The following is an 18,349-nucleotide window of genomic DNA, read 5'->3' as shown; positions in this document are numbered from 1 at the left end:
TCTGCGTTAGTACTCACGGTCACCGCCTGCTCTGCTGATGGAAATACGTGTTGTCGGATTTTCATGTTCAAATTCAGTTATATTTCAAAGTCGTCGGTGTTGCTATCGACGTGCCAGTCTGGGTGCCAAAGCCCAACGTAGACCTGAAGATCTGCATGTACGACCGGCTGTACCAGGACTCCATCCTCGTCCACACACGGTGAGCCCTCGGCGGGGGTGAGGTCACGGACCTCGGGGTGGGGGTCACCTGGGGTTACCCCAAGGGCCCACTGGAATCCCAGGGCTGCCACAGGAGGGAGGCTGGAGGGCCAGAGTCAGACAGAGGTTGGCAGATGCTAGGCTGCTGGCCTTGAAGATGGGACAGGGACCACGAGCCAAGGGACACGGTGCCTCCAGAAGCTGGAAAAGCCAGGAAACGGTTCCCCACGGAGCCTCCCAGGGGACCAGCCCTGCCCGCGGCTGGGCCTCCGCCCCGGGAGACTGTGTCCGGTCCTGACCTCCAGAACCGCGAGAGTAAGGCAGCGTTGCCACCCCTGCGTCTCTGGGGAGCTCGCCCCCAACACGGCCGGGCCAGGCCCCTCTCGGACACAGACAGGGAAGGAGGCGTGTCCTCTGAAGGACCATGGACGGAGCCCCGAGACAAGAAGCATGTTTCATTCGCAGTGTTTTGCAAGGGCGTCCGGACACCACAGTTGTCATTTCTTTTTTACGCTCTTTTTAATTTTTAGTGAAATTCAATTACATGGAGAAAAGCAGGCAAATTCTACAGTTAGAGCTTAATGGGTTTTCATTAACCAAACACACCTGCGTACCTGGCAGGCTGCTGACACACGGGGCCCCGCTTCCAGCCTGGGGGCGGGGGGGGGGGGGGGGCGATGGGCGGCCTGGGTGGAAACGGACTGGCACGTGCGCCAGCTGCTGGGTCCCTGGGCCTCAGCACTGCAAACGTCAGGGGGCCTGTTCTCACCGGGGAGCTGGGAACTCGGGACAGGACTCAGGTGGATTTGTTCAGGAAACTAGGTTTTGCAGGGCTCTGGCCAGTTTACCTCGGGACACAGAGCGTGTCCACTCCCGGGCAGGGTGGTGACGGGGAGCTGGCGGGGGGGAGTTGTGCTTTCTCAGCCCCTCCCCAAGGCACAGGCTCGACGGCGTACATTTGTTGAGTGATTTTATTATATTTTTTTTAAGATTTTTTTTGACGTGGACCATCTTTAAAGTCTTTATTGAATTTGTTACAATATTGCTTCTGTTTAATGTTTTGGTTTTTTGGCTGCGAGGCACGTGGGATCCTAGCTCCCCGACCAGGGATCAAACCCTCACCCCTTGTGCTGGAAGGCAAAGTCTTAACCACTGGACCACCAGGGAAGTCCCTGTTGAGTGATTCTAGAATTCAGCATTACTCACTTGTTTAATTTACCGGGATTACGGACACAGGTGTAGCAAAGGAGCTCGTTCGCAATGACCCTGGTCACATGAACAGCTGCTCAAGGAGGAGCCCAGCCAGCACGGGAACCTGGGCGGGGCTGCTGCCTGCCGAGGGCGGGAGGGCCAGTCTGGGCACATTCCGTGGCAGGGGACACCCAGTGCTGGGTGACACTGGGGCCAGAGGTCACTGAAGGGAGGGGCTTGGTGACACTGGGGGTCAGAGGTCAAAAGGGCCCCCTTTTACTCCTCCTCGGCCAGGAGCACCCAGGAGCCCGTGGATCTCCCAGGGGTCTCTGTCTGGCTGTGGGCTCTCCTTGCAGAGGGGCTCAGCCCTCAGGGTGAGGCCCCAGCAGCCACGAGGCAGGCAACAATCACCCCAGGCAGTTAAGGAGGGGCTGGAAGGCCTGGGAGGCTCTGGACCACGGCCCAGGGTTCCCGGGCAGCCCAGGAAGGCCTGGGGCAGCTTGACCATCACCTTTCTTCCTGGAGACTGGACAGGAGGGGAGGGGCAGCGCACCGATGGGGGCTGTGGCCTGGGGTGGCTAGGATGGGGCGCCCCACGTGGCTGGTTGGGGGCACATCTGGCTTCTCTGGCTGGCCCTGAGTTGAAAACAGGGACAAAAATTGGGGAAACTGCGGTCACTGGCCAAGGCCTGGCCGTCTGGGGACCTCCCGAGCGTCCTGCAGGGCTCGTGCTGGCACGTGCCCACGCCTGGGCGGGGAGGGCAAGACTCTGGGAGGGCCGGCGCCCACGCCCCAGGTCCCTGCACCCAGCACCTGCCCGGCGAGGGTCTTCCCAGAAAACACTAGGTTTCTGAGAACCGACTGGGCGCCTTTCAGTTGCGATGTTTTTATTTGTAAGGATTCCTCAGCAGATGTCACTTCAGGAAAACCTGCCCTTGGCGAGCAGGGCTCTGAAGACTCCCCGACAGTAGGGGGTGGGGGGCATCTGGGAGGGTGTGCCCTGGGCCCTGGGGGGTGGGTACAGGCCAACCCGCAGGGACCAAACGCGGCGTCGCCCGCCCGGCCCTCGGGCGCTGCAGGTCGAAGACCGCCCTGCGCCTGCACTTCGAGGTGTGCAAGGGGCTGCAGGGCCACCTGGAGCTCCTGCCCAAGACCGCCTGCATCCAGGCCCTGTCGTCCTACTCGGTGCGGCTCAAGTTCCTGCCCAGGTGCGTGGCGCGGCGGGGTCCCTCCGCCCGGTGGGGGGGGACTCTAGGTGAGAGCCGGAAGCTGGCTCGACGCCCACGTCGTGGCCCTGTGTTTCTTACCTTTTATGTAATTTTTAGCTCTCGTCTGAATTCAAAACACACTCATAGTTCAGCATTTTGTCGTTTCGCAAATATAAAGAAGAAAAGAACATTCGAGTGCCTCCTGTCTCTTTCAGACGCTCCCTCCCAGAAGATGCCGGGAAGTATTTTGACAAGGAAAGCAGAGTCCTGGAGGCCCCGATGACTATCTGGGTGGCTGACCAGGTCTGTGTGGGGTACTTCTGGGAGCGCGGGCGCCCTTGGGGAGCAGAAGGCACGGGGGAGACGGAGGGAGGGTCTTTGTGGATCGGAGAGAGGCCCCGAGTGCCGTCCAGGGCCGGCAGGGCTGTCCCCAGGGCACCCAAACACACACGTGTACAGTCCACCCCACACGCAGATCCAGGTGCCCAGGAGTGTGCACATCCTCCGTACACACGCCACATGTGAGCACACAATGCACCGCACACGTAGACGCACAGGTGCACACGTGTGTGCACATGTGCACTCCTGCACCTGCCCACCCGTGCTGCCCGTCCCAAGCCAGGGGCCAACAGGGAAGGGGTTGTGTCCCTGAAAGGTGCACCGTCGGCCATCAGCTCACAGCCGGGATGGTGCTGTTCTCATTTTTGGAAACACTTGCGTAAACTGACCTCGGTGACCGGATGCGCTTGCCCTCCGCACTTCAGATCAAACCCGTGGGGTTTACTGTCCACGCCATAGTCACCACCTCGGACCTGGAGCTCAGCCCCTCGGGGGTGGACTTCGGCTACTGCACCATCTACGAGGCCATCAGGACCCAAGTCAGCCTCTGCAACCACTCCCTCCTGCCCCAGGAGTTTGGGTTCGTCAGGCTCCCCAAGGTGCCTCGTGTGGTCAGAGCGGGAGGTTTGGGGCATGGGCTGCTGCCCAGGGTCCAGGCGCCTGATCCACTCCCGGACTCCACACTCACCTCCAGGCACCTCGGCCGGGGCGTCTCTCTGGCCGTCCCTCTCCTCATGCCCGCGGCCCCATCCCCACCTCACGCTGCCTCTCTTGCCCTCTGTCCGCCCGCTGCACCCTCAGGATCCAGAGTCCTCTCCCCACCCTTCCTTCCAGGACTCTTGACGGCCTGGCCCTGCAGGGCGGCCAAGACGAGGCCCAGGCCTGGCTGTCCTCACTCCTCCAGGGCCCCCGCTGCCCGCTCACATATATGCGGACACAGTCACACACACAGACACACACACACACATGTGTACATGTGCCTGCAGACACATACACACACTCATATCCACACGTGCTCACGTGCCTGCAGACGCACACTCGCACATACACGCACATACACACAAGTGCTCACATGCAGGCAGACACACACAGACATGCACGCACACCACCCTCTCACACACACTCATCTGCACACATGATCACATACGCAGGGGCTCACACCCATGTAGCACACTTACATGCATCTTACATGCATGTAGCCACACACACGTCCACACTCGCTCACACGCTGCCGCGCCCCGGCCACACGCATGTCCGTGCCGGCTCCCTGCAGCCCTCCCCAGCAGGTCACTGAGTTTTCGCTTTGGCATCCATGGTCTTCCGTTTGCCAGTTTGTGGACATCCAGCCCAATGATGGGTTCGGGACAATCCTGCCGCTGGAAACTCTGCAACTCGACGTAATCTTTCAGCCCACCAAGGCCAAAGAGTACAACTTCGAGCTCGTCTGCAAGTCAGAGATTAACCGGTGAGCTTGGCAGGAGGGGGGCGCATGGAGGGCCCTGGCAGCCAGCTTGGGAGGAGCCGCCCCTGGCCGTCCAGGCTGACCACAGGGCTGGGCAACAGTGCCGGCCTCAGGAAGCTTAGACCCAGGTCCGTACGCTTGGGATCCAGGCTGCCTTGCAGGCGTGTGTGCTATGCACATGTGTGAGCGCACCTGTGGGCGTGTGTGAGTGTGCAGAGCATCCCCTGGGCACGAGCCCCGCTTGCCCTCATGCACCGTGTGATGGCCCAGTCGCTGGACCTCCCTGGCCTCCGTGTCTACGCTGAGAACTGGGGCTAAGAAGGTGCTGGGGAGGGAGAAGTGGACTGGACGTGGAGGGGGTCTGGCACAAGGGCCGGCTCTCGCTACTTGGGATCGTCAGCCTCTGGTCTGGAATGTGGTGGGCATCCCGCCCCCGTGGAACCAGCCCTCCTGCCCCTCTCCTTCCCTTCCTCTCCAGTCCCCACCCACAATCCAGCCCGAGCTGCTGTCTGGTCCTGGCTGGGGGCCTGGGCAGCCCTGGGTAAGGTCGGGCTGATGCCCTCCTCCAGCCGGGCATGTGGCCATGGCGGGACAGGCGGGCCCAGGATCTGACACACCTGAGGGAAAGCAGGAAGGGGTTCACGGTCGTGATCTTTGGGAGCAGAGTGCAGTTAGAACCCGTGGAGGAAACCAGGCACCAGACTCTGCCACCCTGCTGCGTCCCACTGCCCGCCCCTCCCCTCGGACTTAGTGACCCGTCCGTGGGCTGGGACCCTTCTGGGCTTGTTCACAACGCTCTCAGCCTCTGGAAAACAAACCCCAGGAAAAGAGGGGATTGTGAGATAACCTCAGTGCTCAGGACCTATGGTAGAAGCTCCGTAGATGTTTGCTGATTGAATGTGCGTTTAGTGTTTCTTCAAGAACTATCTACGTATAAATTGAAACTGCCAAACTCAGCCAGGAGCCGTCTTGGGGAGGATAGGAAAGCTCGAACTGTGAGACCTCAGGGGTTAAAGCAGGGCGTGCGGAGCCCAGAGGAGATAGATAAATAAATATTTAGGCAATTTTTTATTTTTTTTTTGCGGTACGCGGGCCTCTCACTGCTGTGGGCTCTCCCGTTGCGGAGCACAGGCTCCGGACGCGCAGGCTCAGCGGCCATGGCTCACGGGCCCAGCCGCTCCGCGGCATGTGGGATCTTCCCGGACCGGGGCACGAACCCGTGTCCCCTGCATCGGCAGGCAGACTCTCAACCACTGCGCCACCAGGGAAGCCCCCCCCCCAAATTTTTTTAAACATGACAGAAAAGGAAAGAAAAATGGGCAATAAATAAATAAATATTTTTTTTCTTTCTTTTTTTTTTTTCCCTAGGAAGGCTTTATTTTTCTGCCAGGCAGAAGGGAAGACACAGCAGGCTAGCGCCTCAAGAACAGTGTCCCCCTTCCTTCGCAAAACAGTCACAGCTGGCATCAGGCAGCCCCCATAATTGGGTCTTTTTGTCTCTGCGTTATTGGCCTGCGACTTCTTTTCTGAAATGCAAATGCTACAAGGGGTGATCTGCTACAAGGGGGTGCAGGATGTAACTCACATAGTGTTTTAGAGTAATAGGTCAGCTTCGTGAAGCACAAATCTAGTTACAGACACTACAGATTAGTGACAGTTAAACAAAAACAGGGAGTGAAGAACTCTTTCAGGCCAGGTTATGTTTCTTCTCTAGCCTGTTCGCTGTTCCCTTTATTTTCCTTGTTCTCAGGAGAGGGAAAACTTCATTTCTATTTTTGCTGCAAACTAATTCCCCACTGCTAGTTCATTCTCTCCGTATCAATGGAGGAAGGGAAACGGGCGTCGTTCTTGTCTGTCCGAGGACAAAACTTCAGTCTTGCTCCACTTGACAAACACCAGCTGTGCGGCCCAGGGGCCCATCTATCTCCAATTTACAATCCCCCTCCCCCCCGCCGAGAGACATGAACCCCAGGAAATCTTTATTGGGAGGATGAGGGATGACGGCCTGTCTTCTGTAGCTTCTTCAGGCTGGCAAGGGGCTCGTAGACCCTGCTTAGCTGGGGTCACGGAGCTCTCACCCTGTCTAATTAAGGGCCCCAGGGTGACCTCTGCTGTTGTTTTGGCAGGATCTGTTCTGAGAAATGGCTGGAATCTTTGCATCATCATTATCTTGATGTAAACCTATTGTAATCTGATAAGCGTCCTTCCATCCAGTTTGGAGATAGTCCTTTAAATTACGTCTTTTCCAGTATGTACATAATGCCCTGGTTGTAGGTCGTGGGGCATCTGATCAGATCTAGGGGAATTCCTCCCTTTTCAAGTTCCCGAAAATACCTTGAGATTTCTGTACCTGTTAGTGAGGTAGCCTTCCTAATTTACCTGATAAAGCTGCTGGGGACCCAACAGTTTCCAGGCTTGTAGGTGCTGACGGGTGCGTCGCGACTTCCGTACACCCTCTTTCTGGTCCTCCAATATTTAGTGTTTCCTCGGAGTGGAAGTCCAGGCCGGCACGGGCAAGAGAAGAGAAGGTGTCCTTGAGGCAAAAGAAGCCTCCGCAGCCGCTAGGTCAGCCTCTCCCCCGTTCTCCACCGCAGCCTCGGAGTTCCGCAGCCAAGTCAGACACAGCCCTGTGGCAGGGAGTCCGTGGCGATCTGGACTCAGAGATATCCTCCAACCCTCCGCTCTCCTGAAGGAGGCTGGCATGGAGAGAGATTCCCGAGCTTCCGATCAAGCCAAGGGGCCCTGTGGGGCCCAATAAATATATTTTTAAATGCAAAAAATTTTTTTAAGTTTAAAAGCTTCCCAAAATGAAAGATGCAGATGGCTTCACTGATGAGTTCTTCCAAACATTTAAAGAAAAAATGATGCCAATTTGACACAAATTTTCCAGAGAGAACAGGAGAAGATGGGAAATCTTGCTGCCCTCAGCCCAGTACTGCTGCTGCTGCTGATGGTGATGATGTTGATAATGATGATGTTGATGGAGATGGAGGTGGTGATGACGGTGATGTTGATAATGACGACGGTGATTATGATGATGGTGATGATGATGATGGTGGTGACGATGATGATGGTGGTGATGGTAACGATGATGGTGATGATTGTGATGGTGATGGTGACAATGATGATGGTGATGATGATGGTGATGATGATGGTGGTGATGATGATGGTGATGGTGATGATGATGGTGATGACGATGGTGATGACGGTGATGGTGATGGTGTTGATGGTGGTGGTGATGACGGTGATTATGGTGATGGTGATGATGGTGGTGATGGTGATGATGGTGGTGATGACGGTGATGATGATGGTGGTGATGACGGTGATGATGGTGATGATGGTGGTGATGATGGTGGTGATGATGGTGATGATGATGGTGGTGATGACGGTGATGATGATGGTGATGATGGTGATGATGATGGTGAGATGGTGGTGATGATGGTGATGGTGATGACGGTGGTGATGGTGATGATGATGGTGATGACGGTGATGATGGTGGTGATGATGGTGATGATGGTGGTGATAACGGTGATGACGGTGATGATGATGGTGATGATGATGGTGGTGGTGGTGATGATGGTGATGACGGTGATGGTGGTGATGATGGTGATGATGATAGTGGTGATGGTGATGATGGTGATGATGATGATGCTGGTGATGGTGATGATGATGATGGTGATGACATTCCAGAGGTCAGGCACACCCCCAGAGCAGGGCTGATTGTACCCTTGGCCTGGCCCCTGTGACGGGCACCAGCTGCCTGTGTGACCAGATAAAAGAAGCTGGAGGCTCGCACGTAGCTAGGCACGGAGGCCAGGCATGTTGCATGTCTGCCTCTGAGGTCAGGAGAACATTCCCCACACGCCGATGGGCTCATCTCACCTCGGTGGTTTTTGAGGGGGAGAGAAACATGTATAGCGTGCACGGAGAAAAAAGCATTTTTTCAGCAAACGTGGCCCTGGGTGTCCTGGGTGAACCCGCTGCCTGCAGGTCGCAGCATCTGCCTGGGCCTGGGTGATGGGACCTGATGGTCTTTCCCTGCAGCAAAGTGGAGCAGGACCTGAGAGAGCCACGGGGGGCTCCTCAGAGGGACATCGGAAGACACATGGTCACAAGAATGGAAAGGAAGGGGCTGGAGGGGACTTGGGTGGGCCCCCCACCCCCAGTTCCCAGGTCAACGGAGCAAGGCCACAGGCCGCGTCCCTCACAGTCCCTTGAACCAGCTGGGAAACAGCTCCATCACCTTCCTGAAGTGACTCCAAGCAGCTCTTACTTTTTATATGTAATGATTATCACATTCCATACATTTGTGCTATTTCAACTAATTAACTTGTAACAATAACCTCAATGACATCTCCACCCAGAAGGAATTTTTTTAACATTTAGAGCCTGTGGTCACAGGACACAAAGATATACATTGAAATATTTCAACCTATGAACACATTTTTGTTACGGACAAGTATGACAGGGCCATCGACATCACCTCATAAAGCATTAAAACATATGTAATTAGGATAAAATCCAATGGCAGGAGTGCAATGGAAATAGGAGTTCAAAGCAACATGGACTGTAAATTTTCCACTGGTTAAAATCCCAAATATCTGTTCTTTTTTCTTAAAACCGGATGGTGGCAAGAATCAATTCACGGGGTTTCCCTGGTGGCGCAGTGGTTGGGAATCCGCCTGCCAATGCAGGGGACATGGGTTCGAGCCCTGGTCCTGGAAGATCCCACATGCTGCGGAGTAACTAAGCCCGTGCACCACAACTACTGAGCCTGCTCTAGAGCCCACAAGCCACAGCTACTGAAGCCTGCGCACCTAGAGCCCTTGCTCCGCAATAAGAGAAGCCACCACAATGAGAAGCCTGAACACCACAACGAAGAGTAGCTCCCGCTAGCCGAAAGTAGAGAAAGCCGCGTGCAGCAACAAAGACCCAACACAGCCAAAAAAAAAGAAAAAGAATCAATTCACTATGGTATATAGATTCCCATGTTTATATTTAAGGAGTAAGTTATCAGGTTTTTTAAAATATTTATGTATTTGGCTGTGTCGGGTCTTAGTTGCGGCATGCAGGATCTTTAGTTGCAACATGTGGGATCTAGTTCCCTGACCAGGGATCAAACCCAGGCCCCCTGCATTGGGAGCGCAGAGTCTTAACCACTGGACCACCAGGGAAGTCCCCTATCAGTTTTATTTTTTAAATGTCAGTGAATATTTAAGGAAATAAGCCAGAAATTACCTGCTTTGCAAATGTTTAAACTTGTGATTAAATGCTTAACTATCTTATTAAAATGTGCACAGGGGCACAAAGTGTTTTCAAAATTTACTAAAATTTTGAGCTGAACTGCCCACGCTGTCACTTCCAGGTGCTTCAAGCTGACGTGCCGGGCTGTGGGTGTCCACCCGCTCCTGGAGCTGTCCCACTACCAGGTCAAGTTTGCGGCCACCTCCTTGTACAACACGTCGGTGGCCACCCTGTACGTCATCAACTCCCGCCTGAGCATGAACCCGCCGACGCCCTTGGTACCCCGCATCGGCTTGGAGGACACATCCCCTGTGGGGCCCACATCTTTCGAGTTCCTGCTGCCCCCAGACTCCCCCATCACCATCTCACCCTCGGTGGGCACCGTGTGGCCAGGAAAGGTGGGTGTGGGCCCCACGGGTGGGCTGGGGCGGGGCCAGCCCAAGGGGCCGGTCTCTACTCTCCCTGGACCGCAGCGATTCAACCAGACAGCAGACGTGGAGATCAACCTGGATTCTTATCAGACCCAAGCAGGCCACGGTGCCCTCCACCAGCCCAACTTGGCCCCAGAGGCGGGGCACCCACGGGCAGCTGACCCCACGGGCCCCTGGCTGGAGGGAGGGTGTGCAGCCCTTGGATCTCACAGCAGATGGGCACAGAGACCACACAGCGCCTGGTCACCAGGAGCACAGGGTGCCTGCCCACCGGCTGATTGGCGAAAGGTTTCCCCACCACTGCTTTTGCTGATAAAGCAGAAAGAGCCCGGGCCTGGAGGCAGAGACTCCCTGGGGCCATCACAGCCCCTCCGAGCTGAATTCCTTACCTTGACGAGTCAGGGGTGACAGCCACTGTGAGGGGACTCAGTGGGAAGGGGCACATGCAGGCCCTGGACCCTGGCAGTGTCTCAGTGATTATTGAAATGCATTTTAGTAAACTGAGCAAATTCAGCTTAAGTCATGGTTCCCCTCTCCAAGGGGGTTACTGCAGCCGTTACCCACCCTGCTCCCTTGCTGCACTGAGCACGGGGCAGGCCGTGATGAGTGAACCCCCTTTGGGACCCGGGGCTGTCCCAGGGGGTGGACTGCAAGGTGGACGTGCTTCAGAAAGGGGGACAGGTGAGGGTGCAGGGACTCACCCCCAAGTCTCAGTGGCTGAACACAAACGTCCCCTTCTCACTCGTGCCCCGTGGGCAGTGGGATGGTCCATCTCAGGACCGCCCCCCCGCGTGGTGAGAGGGGCTTGGTGATCATGTCTGCAGCCACCCCAACTTCCGGGGGCAAAGGTCAGGAAGGACCTTCCAGAAGGGCTCGTCTAAGCTGAGACCCCAAAGCAGAGATGGGGTATCACCCCAGGATGTCCAAGAGCGTGACCAGGGAATCCTGGCGGTGGCGGCAGCGGGGTGCTGGGGGCACCCACAGGGGCCCCTCTGCCCTCCGGCCTCTCTCCTCACAGAGGTGCCTGGTCCGGGTGGCCTTCCGGCCCGTGCTGACCCGCGAGCTGATCCACCAGGAAGCCTTACAGGCCCTGACCAAAGAAGCTGAGGCCAAATCGGTACATGGGGGGGCGGGGGGGGGAGCCTGGGGCGGGAGACGGGGGTGCTGCCCACTGTGCACCAGGCCGCTGCACAAAGGCTTGGGAACAGGCCCCACCGGCCTTGAGGCTGGGGGGCCGGGGGTCAGGAGCCCTGGGCAGACTTTTCTGCAGCCTCGTGTGTGTGGAACTGTTTCAAGAGGTTAACACTTTTCCTCGGCAAGGCTCCTCCCTCCCCTCTTGAAAGCATCGCTAGGCGAGGTGGAGCCCCAGACGGTGGTCCTGGGAGGGTGGGCCGGGCCCCTGTGCACTGGTTAGCAGGGGGCTTGCCCTTACAATGGAGGGGGAACAGATGAACCTCAAAGGGGCCTGTGCATCCTAGCAAGTTCAGGCCTGGAGAGGCAGCCACCGCCGGGCTCCTGCCAGGAAAGGGCGTCCAACAGAGCTGGGCAGTCAGAGCCCAGGGCCTGCCTGCTGCTGCCCTGGGGACGCAGAGACCCCGCGACTCCCCGCGGCCTCTGGGGCCTGATCTTGAGCACCCGTGCTGTCACAGCAAGCGCAGGAGGAGGGGCAGGGCCTGCAGCCCGCTGGCAGGGCAGTGAGGCTGGGGGCAGGGCGCAGGGAGCAGGACCCCCAGTTCGGCCAGCCCTCCGCCCTGCCCCACCCCAGGCCTCGGTCTCCCCGATGGTAAAGACAGACACTGGGGTCTCCGCACCTGCCGACGGTGTCCCCCAGGGAGCCGCTTGGAGTTTGGGCCCCTGGGCTCCTGCCCTGGGCGGTCTGCCGGGAGCAGAGTCCCCGGCGCAGCCCCACAATTGGCCTCCCACCTCACACTCCCAAAAGGACACGGCCACCCAGAGGAAGGACCAGCAGAGACAGTCCTCCATACTGCGGCTGCAGAACCGAGACCGGCTGTCCCAGGCCTCTGCCTCCCAGCCCCTGGAGCTGCAGAAAGAGGACCTCACGTCCAGGTGGGCCCGAGAGAAGGCTGCCCCCCACAGAGACTTCCTCCACCTGGAGCAGAGCTGTTTGGAACCTTGTGGCTGGAAGGCCAGGGTGGGGCTGGCTTCAGATACAGCTGGAACCAAGAGTCCCCTCAGGCTCTGCCTTCCTGGGCACCTGCTCACCTCCCTCCCCTGGGGCCCTAGGGCCCAGGGTCCCTGTGAACAGCCTCAGGCCAGCGGCTGGGGAGATGCTGAGCCCCTGACTCCCATGTTCCCAGCTCAGCAGCCCCAGCCTCCCCAGAGAACTGCAATGGGCTTGAGCCACTCGCCAGCCCTGGACCCTTGCCTGTGGCTCCAGGAACATGGCGTTCTGCTTAGGTGCCTGACCAGACCCCGGGGGAGCGGGGAGGCCGCCACAGCAACCAGGGAAGGGGTGAGAAAACCAGCTGGTCAGACAAAACTGGGACAGCCACAGCCTGGGCCACAACGTGGCCCCCCAAGGCTGCCACCTCATACCCTCTAGCCCAGGGCCCTGGGGAGCAGGCATGGCCTTATGGACCCCTCCATGGAGGGCAGCGCGGGGCCTCTTGGGCCGCTGGGGGCAGCCTAGGGATAGGGGTGTGAGAGCACCTTGCCGGTTCCACTGCAGCTCCCAGGAGTACCAGGCTGCGCAGGCCACCCTGACCAGATCTTTCCAGGGCAAGTTTGACAAGTTTGTGGTCCCCTGTGTTGTTGCCAGTGGTGACACCAAAGACAGGAAGGGGACGGAACCCCTGAGCTTCAGGTGCGGTGCTCTGGGCAGGGTGGGGCGTGGTCGGCCAAGAAGTCACCGTCCCCGCTCTGCAGCCCCCAGATCTGGGCGGGGCCGGCATGGGGTCAGGCTGAGAGGGCGGGGCATGCGGCGCCCACTCCGCCCTCAGCAGCTCCCCGCCACCTCAGTGCCCACAGCACCGTGTACCTGGAGCTGTGGTGTCCAGCGGTAGCACCATCCATCGTGGTGACGTCCGACAAAGGCAAGACCATCGCTGACTTCGGCGACATCGCTGTAGGTGTGTCCTGATCGGGCGCAGCCCCCCACGGCCATCCCCCACCCATAGGGACCCAGGCACCCCATCACCGCCTGGGCTCCCATGCCCCACCCCCAGGCCTGGGCAGTGACCTGACTCCCCCGTTTCAGGACAACGCGGCATAAAGAAAGTCTCCATCCAGAACATCTCCCCCGAGCGTCTCGACGTATCCTTGTCCATACCCGGCCCAGGCAGCCTGCTGCAGGGGGACAGGGGCGTCTGGTGAAGGGCTGCGGCCCCGTACTTGTCACCCATCCTTGACACTGGGCCATCAGCTGGAGTACTCCGTGCTGAACCCCAACGGCCCCTTTGTCCTGCTGAATCCCATCGGCAAGCTGGTGTCTGGAGAGACCCAGGTCCTGGAGCTGTCCTTCTCCCCCCGTGAGAGCGTCCTGGTGAGTCCTAGGCCCACCCTGAGCCGGGCTGCAGCCCTGGGGCTCCACGGCCCCAGTCTCCACTCTGCACACCCGCCAAGTGCCCAGGCCCGTAGTCGTCCAGCCAGGCCTGGGGAGCCGCTGGCCCTCCTGGGCCCTGGCTTCTTGCTGGAAGGAGAAGGAGAAGGCCAGGGAGCTCCAAGCCATCTTAGGTCCCGCACATCCTGAGCCAGCTGCTCCGAGACGGAGCTCCCACACCTGTCTCTGACACGTGTCTGCTCCACGCTAAGGGACGTGGTCTCCCCAGGCCCGGGAAATGTTGGAGGTCATCACCAAGAGAGGCACGCTCTCCCTGGCCCTCGTGGGCACAGGCGTGGCGTCCATGACCACGTGCTCCATTGAAGGAGGCGTCCTCAACATGGGCTACGTGATCGCCGGAGAATCCACCTCCGCGGGCTTCAAGGTAAAGCGCGTGGCAGGGACACGGCGCCTGCCCCGCCTCCTGGGAGGGGTCGTGCCTCAGGAGGGGGTCAGCCCTGCCTTGGTCAGGCAGCCGGTGCGTGTGCAGGCCGCTCCCACCCCACCCGCCAGCAGCGCCTCCACGGCCCTCTCTAGCAGGAGAAGCTGAGGATGCACACCCCCCTCCCCCACCTCCCTGGTGCCTCTGCTGCCCGGGCCTCCCGCCTCAGGGCTTTTGCGTGGGCTGCCCCACCTGGGATTGGGGGCAGCTCAGCTGAGGGGCGGCTCAGGGGAGGGGCCGTGTGGGCTCCGCAGCCCGGGCAGGGAGGCGCGCCTGCCTCTTGCTGCTCCCCAGGGCCTGAGGGACGTGGCAACCTTAGGATGGAGCCGCCCACAGGACACCTGCTTCCCTGCCCGGTTTAGTCCAGGTCCTGACAGCACAGCCCAGGCCAGGGATTCCAGGGAGTGTTTTTTGGGGGGATGGGGTGCTCTCAGTGGAAGAGGGTGAGGGCAGAGAAGAGCCTGGGCAGGGATGCTGGTTCGGCTGAAGGCCAGCCTGAGCCTGACTGCCCAGGGTGTGGCCCAGGGGCAGCAGAGGGAGCTGAGACCTGGTTGCAGCAGCCCGTCCATCGGTTGGCCAGTCCAGCTGGTCCAGTGACTGAGCCCTGCTCCTTGCAGCTGCAAAACGATTCCCCGCTGCCCATCAAGTTCTCCATGCAGTTGGACAGCCTCTCCACCGGGAGTGGAGACGAGCACCGGCTGCCGCAGTTCCTGGCCTCCCCGGCCCAGAGGACGGAAGTCGTGGGTGAGCTTGGCCGGCTGGGGGGGTGACCGCTGCTGGCAGGGGACTGTGCGGGGCGTGGGGGTGCGGGGTTGGGGGGCGCTGGGCACTGCGGGGGGAGCCGGACCTGCCAGGCCACCCTACCCCCAGGCACGCAGAACTACAGCGGCCAGAGCGTGTTCAGCGTGGTCCCGGTGGAGGGCGTCATGGAGCCGGGCAGGGCGCAGGACTTCACCGTGACCTTCAGCCCGGACCATGAGAGCCTGTACTTCTCCGACCGGCTTCAGGTCGTGCTCTTCGAAAAGGTGCGGCTCCAGGAGCCCAGCCCGGACCCAACCCGCCCGCGTCCGCGTGTCTGAGGCCCTCGCCCTCCCCCAAACGGCCCCACATTGGAGTCCTGTTGCCTGGGGGCTCTGCGTCAGGTTGGGGGCCATGCGGTGGAGAGACCAGAGTCCTGAGTCCCACAGGCCTGCACCCCAGCACTGCCTACTCCCGGAGCCCCATTTGCGGGTCACGGACCGAGTCTGCTGTGCTCCTGCCCCCAGAAAATCTCCCACCAGATCCTCCTGAAGGGCTCGGCCCGCAAGCACATGATGTTTGTGGAAGGCGGAGACCCCCTGGATGTGCCTGTGGAGTCCCTGACCGTGATCCCTGCCTTGGACCCCGAGCGCACAGAGGGTGAGCCCTCTGAGGTGCTGGGAGCCCCAACAGGGCCGGGGCGGCAGTAGGAGGACCAGGCCTGTTCTGACTGCACCCTTGGCCCCGGAGGCCTGCGTGTAGGGCCGGCATTCCCGGCCCAGCCCCCAAAGCCGGCTGTCCTCACCCAGCCCCGCCCACTACCCTTGCCGGACCCAGCTCCCACACTCCCTTGGTGGTACCCCCCCTGCCCTGAGCCCCCAGCCAGGCCCTCCCTCTCCAGAAGCTGAGGAGCTGAAGCCCATCCTGGTAACCCTGGCTTATGTCCAGTTGGACACGGACACACCGGCCCCACCTGCCACCCGAGAACTGCAGGTGGGCTGCATCCGGACCACCCAGCCGTCCCCAAAGAAGGTGACCACAGCACTTCCCTGGCCTGCCTGGCACCTCTGCATCCACCACTGCCTGGGCAACCCAGGCCCCTCCTGGCCTTGCCCCTCGATAGGTGTGGGGTGGGCAGCCTGCTGGTCAGGGCTGAGAGGGCAGGTGCTGGGCTCCCTCATCCCCAGTCCCGCCGCTTCCCGGGAGCTGTGCCCGCCCACCTGCTGACAGCACCAATGCCTGCAGACTGTCGAGTTCAGCCTGGACAGCATCGCGTCCCTGCAGCACAAGGGCTTCACCATCGAGCCCTCCAAGGGCTCTGTGGAGCGCGGCCAGACCAAGACCATCAGCATCTCCTGGATGCCACCCATCGACTTTGATGTAGGTGCCTCGGACGGCGGCCAGGGAGCCTTCGAAAGCCACAGGCTGGGCAGGATGACAGCCCTGCCCCCGCCCAGGGAGGGGGCTGCAGGGGGGCCCTGGGCGGGTGAGGTGGGCAGCGCCGCGGCCAGAAAACATCTGCCCGCTGTGCCAGCTGACCGAGGGTCCCCCTCCTTCCCCGCCTCTCCCCTTCCAGCCGGACCACCCACTCATGGTGTCAGCGCTGCTGCAGCTCAGGGGGGATGTGAAGGAGACCTACAAGGTCCTCTTCGTAGCGCGGGTGGTGACGGGCCCCTGAGGCCACAGGAGTCTCTCCACAGAGCCCCCTCGGATCTTCCTGCCGCATTTGAAGCCCTCTCCCGGTCTGTGGACCCAGCAGAGCCAGCCAGGGGCCTGGGACCTGGACATCCCTGCTGGGCAGCTTCAAAAGGGTGGCCCCCCACATGGCCCCATGGCCGGGGCACCCCAGCTCCACAGGCACGGCCACCTCCTGCTGCCCTGTATCCAGTGAGCCCGGGGCCAAGAGCTCCTGTCCCAGCCCCACACTCAGAACCGGCAATGAGGCCAGTCCTGACCACAACCTGCTCCCAGCCTGAGCCCCTCGGAGCCCCCAGCCCCACCAGCACCCGCACAGCCTTTCAAGGTCCTGGTGGGGGGAAGAGCTGCGCCCGCCCACGTGTCAATAAACCCTGTGTGAACCTGTGCATCCAGGCCTGCAGTGTGGGCCACGGTGAGCCCTGCGGTGAGCCCTGCGGTGAGCTGTGAAGGAGAGATGCGGACAGAGTCCCAGGGGGGCAGCCCCTGCTTCCCACCCTCACTCACAAGTCAGTCCATAAAACAGTGAACTCGGCCTGGAAGACTGAGCCCTGGGGGAACAGCTGGGCGTGGGGGGGGGCGGCTTGCGGGGCTCCACACCCAGAGAGACCGGCGGGGAGGGAGGGGGGCGACAGGCTCCAAAGCCCAGGCGGCCCCTTAGACCTCCCTGCTCCTCCCAAGTTCCAGGGTCCCTGATGCCCCCAAGCAAGGAGCGAGCAAATGTCGGGGACACGCCCTCACTGTGTCCTCCCTCACGGCCCAGCCAGGGTCCGAGGGACACCCAGCCCATGAGACTCTGTTGGGAGCCCAGAATAGTGCCTGCACCCAGCCCCTGCCTTCTGGAGAGTGGCAGGTTAGACACTGTCCCCACAGAGCCCCCCCATCCGGGCCCCCTGTGTACACCCCAGCACGCCCAGCCCGCCCACGCCACCCGCGTGCCTCCCCCAGGCGAGCACTCGCAGCCTTCCCTGGCAGGAGTGGAGGGCAAGGTGCACCCGGGGAATTCCCTAGGCACAGGCTTCAGGACACCAGCCTGGAGCCCTCACCCCACTTCCTCGGTGCCTGAAAGTCTGCCATCTCCCTAACCTTGAGCCAGTGACGGTGTCCACAGAGCAGCATTTTGCAGGACTTCAGTCTGGTGGGCAGACCCAGGTCCTTTCCTAGCCCTCACAGGGGCTGCTTTCTCACTAGGTGAGAAGAGAAGCCAGGGTCCTGCAGCCCAGGCCAGGCCCCAGGAGGAGGTCCTCCCTGCAGAGCACTACCCCTGCCTCCCCCTCAGGCTGGCCTGTGGGAGGGGCAGGCCACTCTCCTTTAAACCCTGGCCTGGCTCTCAGGGTTTAGAACCAGCGGACCCTGGTACTCACAGCCCAAGGCCCTGCCTGCACTCCTGCCTGCTGGCTGGACCAGTGCCCATCCCCCTCCCTCCCACTCCTGAGCCGGGCCTCCGAAGCAGAATGGAGGAAGAGGGTAGTCAGGAGGGGCCTTGGGGGCCATGGTACAGCCAGGAGGTGCTGGACAGCTGCAGGACAGAGGCAGGGCAGAGATCATGGAGCAGGTAGCTGGCAGATCTAGGCATGAGAGAGCCAAGCCGAGGAGGCCCTGCCCTCAAGGAGCTGCAGTCACTTCCCCTCCAGTGGGGAGATGCTTGTGGAGTACGTCTTGAGTGCAATGAAGAAAAACACGGCAGGGTAGCTTCTCCTCCCACCCTCCCCAGACAAGACACACCACCCTGCACCTTGCCGTGCTGACCACCTCCCTCAGCCTGAGCGCCCGGATGGCGGAGCGGAAGGCAGAGGGGCAGCGAGCGCCCGCAGCGAGCGGGCACACTAAATGTAGTTGAAC

At 60.3% G+C, this 18,349-nt stretch overlaps 1 protein-coding gene across 1 annotated transcript in view; it reads left to right on the top strand.

The window, feature by feature from the left end:
* Positions 1-16,859, top strand: part of CFAP74 (cilia and flagella associated protein 74) — a 79,101-nt gene extending 62,242 nt beyond the window's left edge. Inside the window, exons 21-39 of the mRNA XM_079916860.1 lie at positions 78-199; positions 2,469-2,597; positions 2,813-2,900; positions 3,362-3,535; positions 4,268-4,401; positions 9,764-10,040; positions 11,092-11,190; positions 12,004-12,140; positions 12,763-12,897; positions 13,053-13,162; positions 13,291-13,346; positions 13,456-13,575; positions 13,862-14,017; positions 14,692-14,818; positions 14,945-15,099; positions 15,340-15,472; positions 15,714-15,844; positions 16,058-16,192; positions 16,389-16,859. Of these exons, the coding sequence (XP_079772986.1) occupies positions 78-199; positions 2,469-2,597; positions 2,813-2,900; positions 3,362-3,535; positions 4,268-4,401; positions 9,764-10,040; positions 11,092-11,190; positions 12,004-12,140; positions 12,763-12,897; positions 13,053-13,162; positions 13,291-13,346; positions 13,456-13,575; positions 13,862-14,017; positions 14,692-14,818; positions 14,945-15,099; positions 15,340-15,472; positions 15,714-15,844; positions 16,058-16,192; positions 16,389-16,490 (2,520 nt within the window). The 3' untranslated portion in view covers positions 16,491-16,859. The remainder of the gene's footprint in view (positions 1-77; positions 200-2,468; positions 2,598-2,812; positions 2,901-3,361; positions 3,536-4,267; positions 4,402-9,763; positions 10,041-11,091; positions 11,191-12,003; positions 12,141-12,762; positions 12,898-13,052; positions 13,163-13,290; positions 13,347-13,455; positions 13,576-13,861; positions 14,018-14,691; positions 14,819-14,944; positions 15,100-15,339; positions 15,473-15,713; positions 15,845-16,057; positions 16,193-16,388) is intronic.
* The last annotated feature ends 1,490 nt before the right edge of the window (positions 16,860-18,349 follow it).

Source organism: Stenella coeruleoalba (genome assembly GCF_951394435.1).
Source record: "Stenella coeruleoalba genome assembly, chromosome: 1".
NCBI classification, from domain to species: domain Eukaryota; kingdom Metazoa; phylum Chordata; class Mammalia; order Artiodactyla; family Delphinidae; genus Stenella; species Stenella coeruleoalba.
This window is presented reverse-complemented; position numbering and strand designations above follow the sequence as displayed.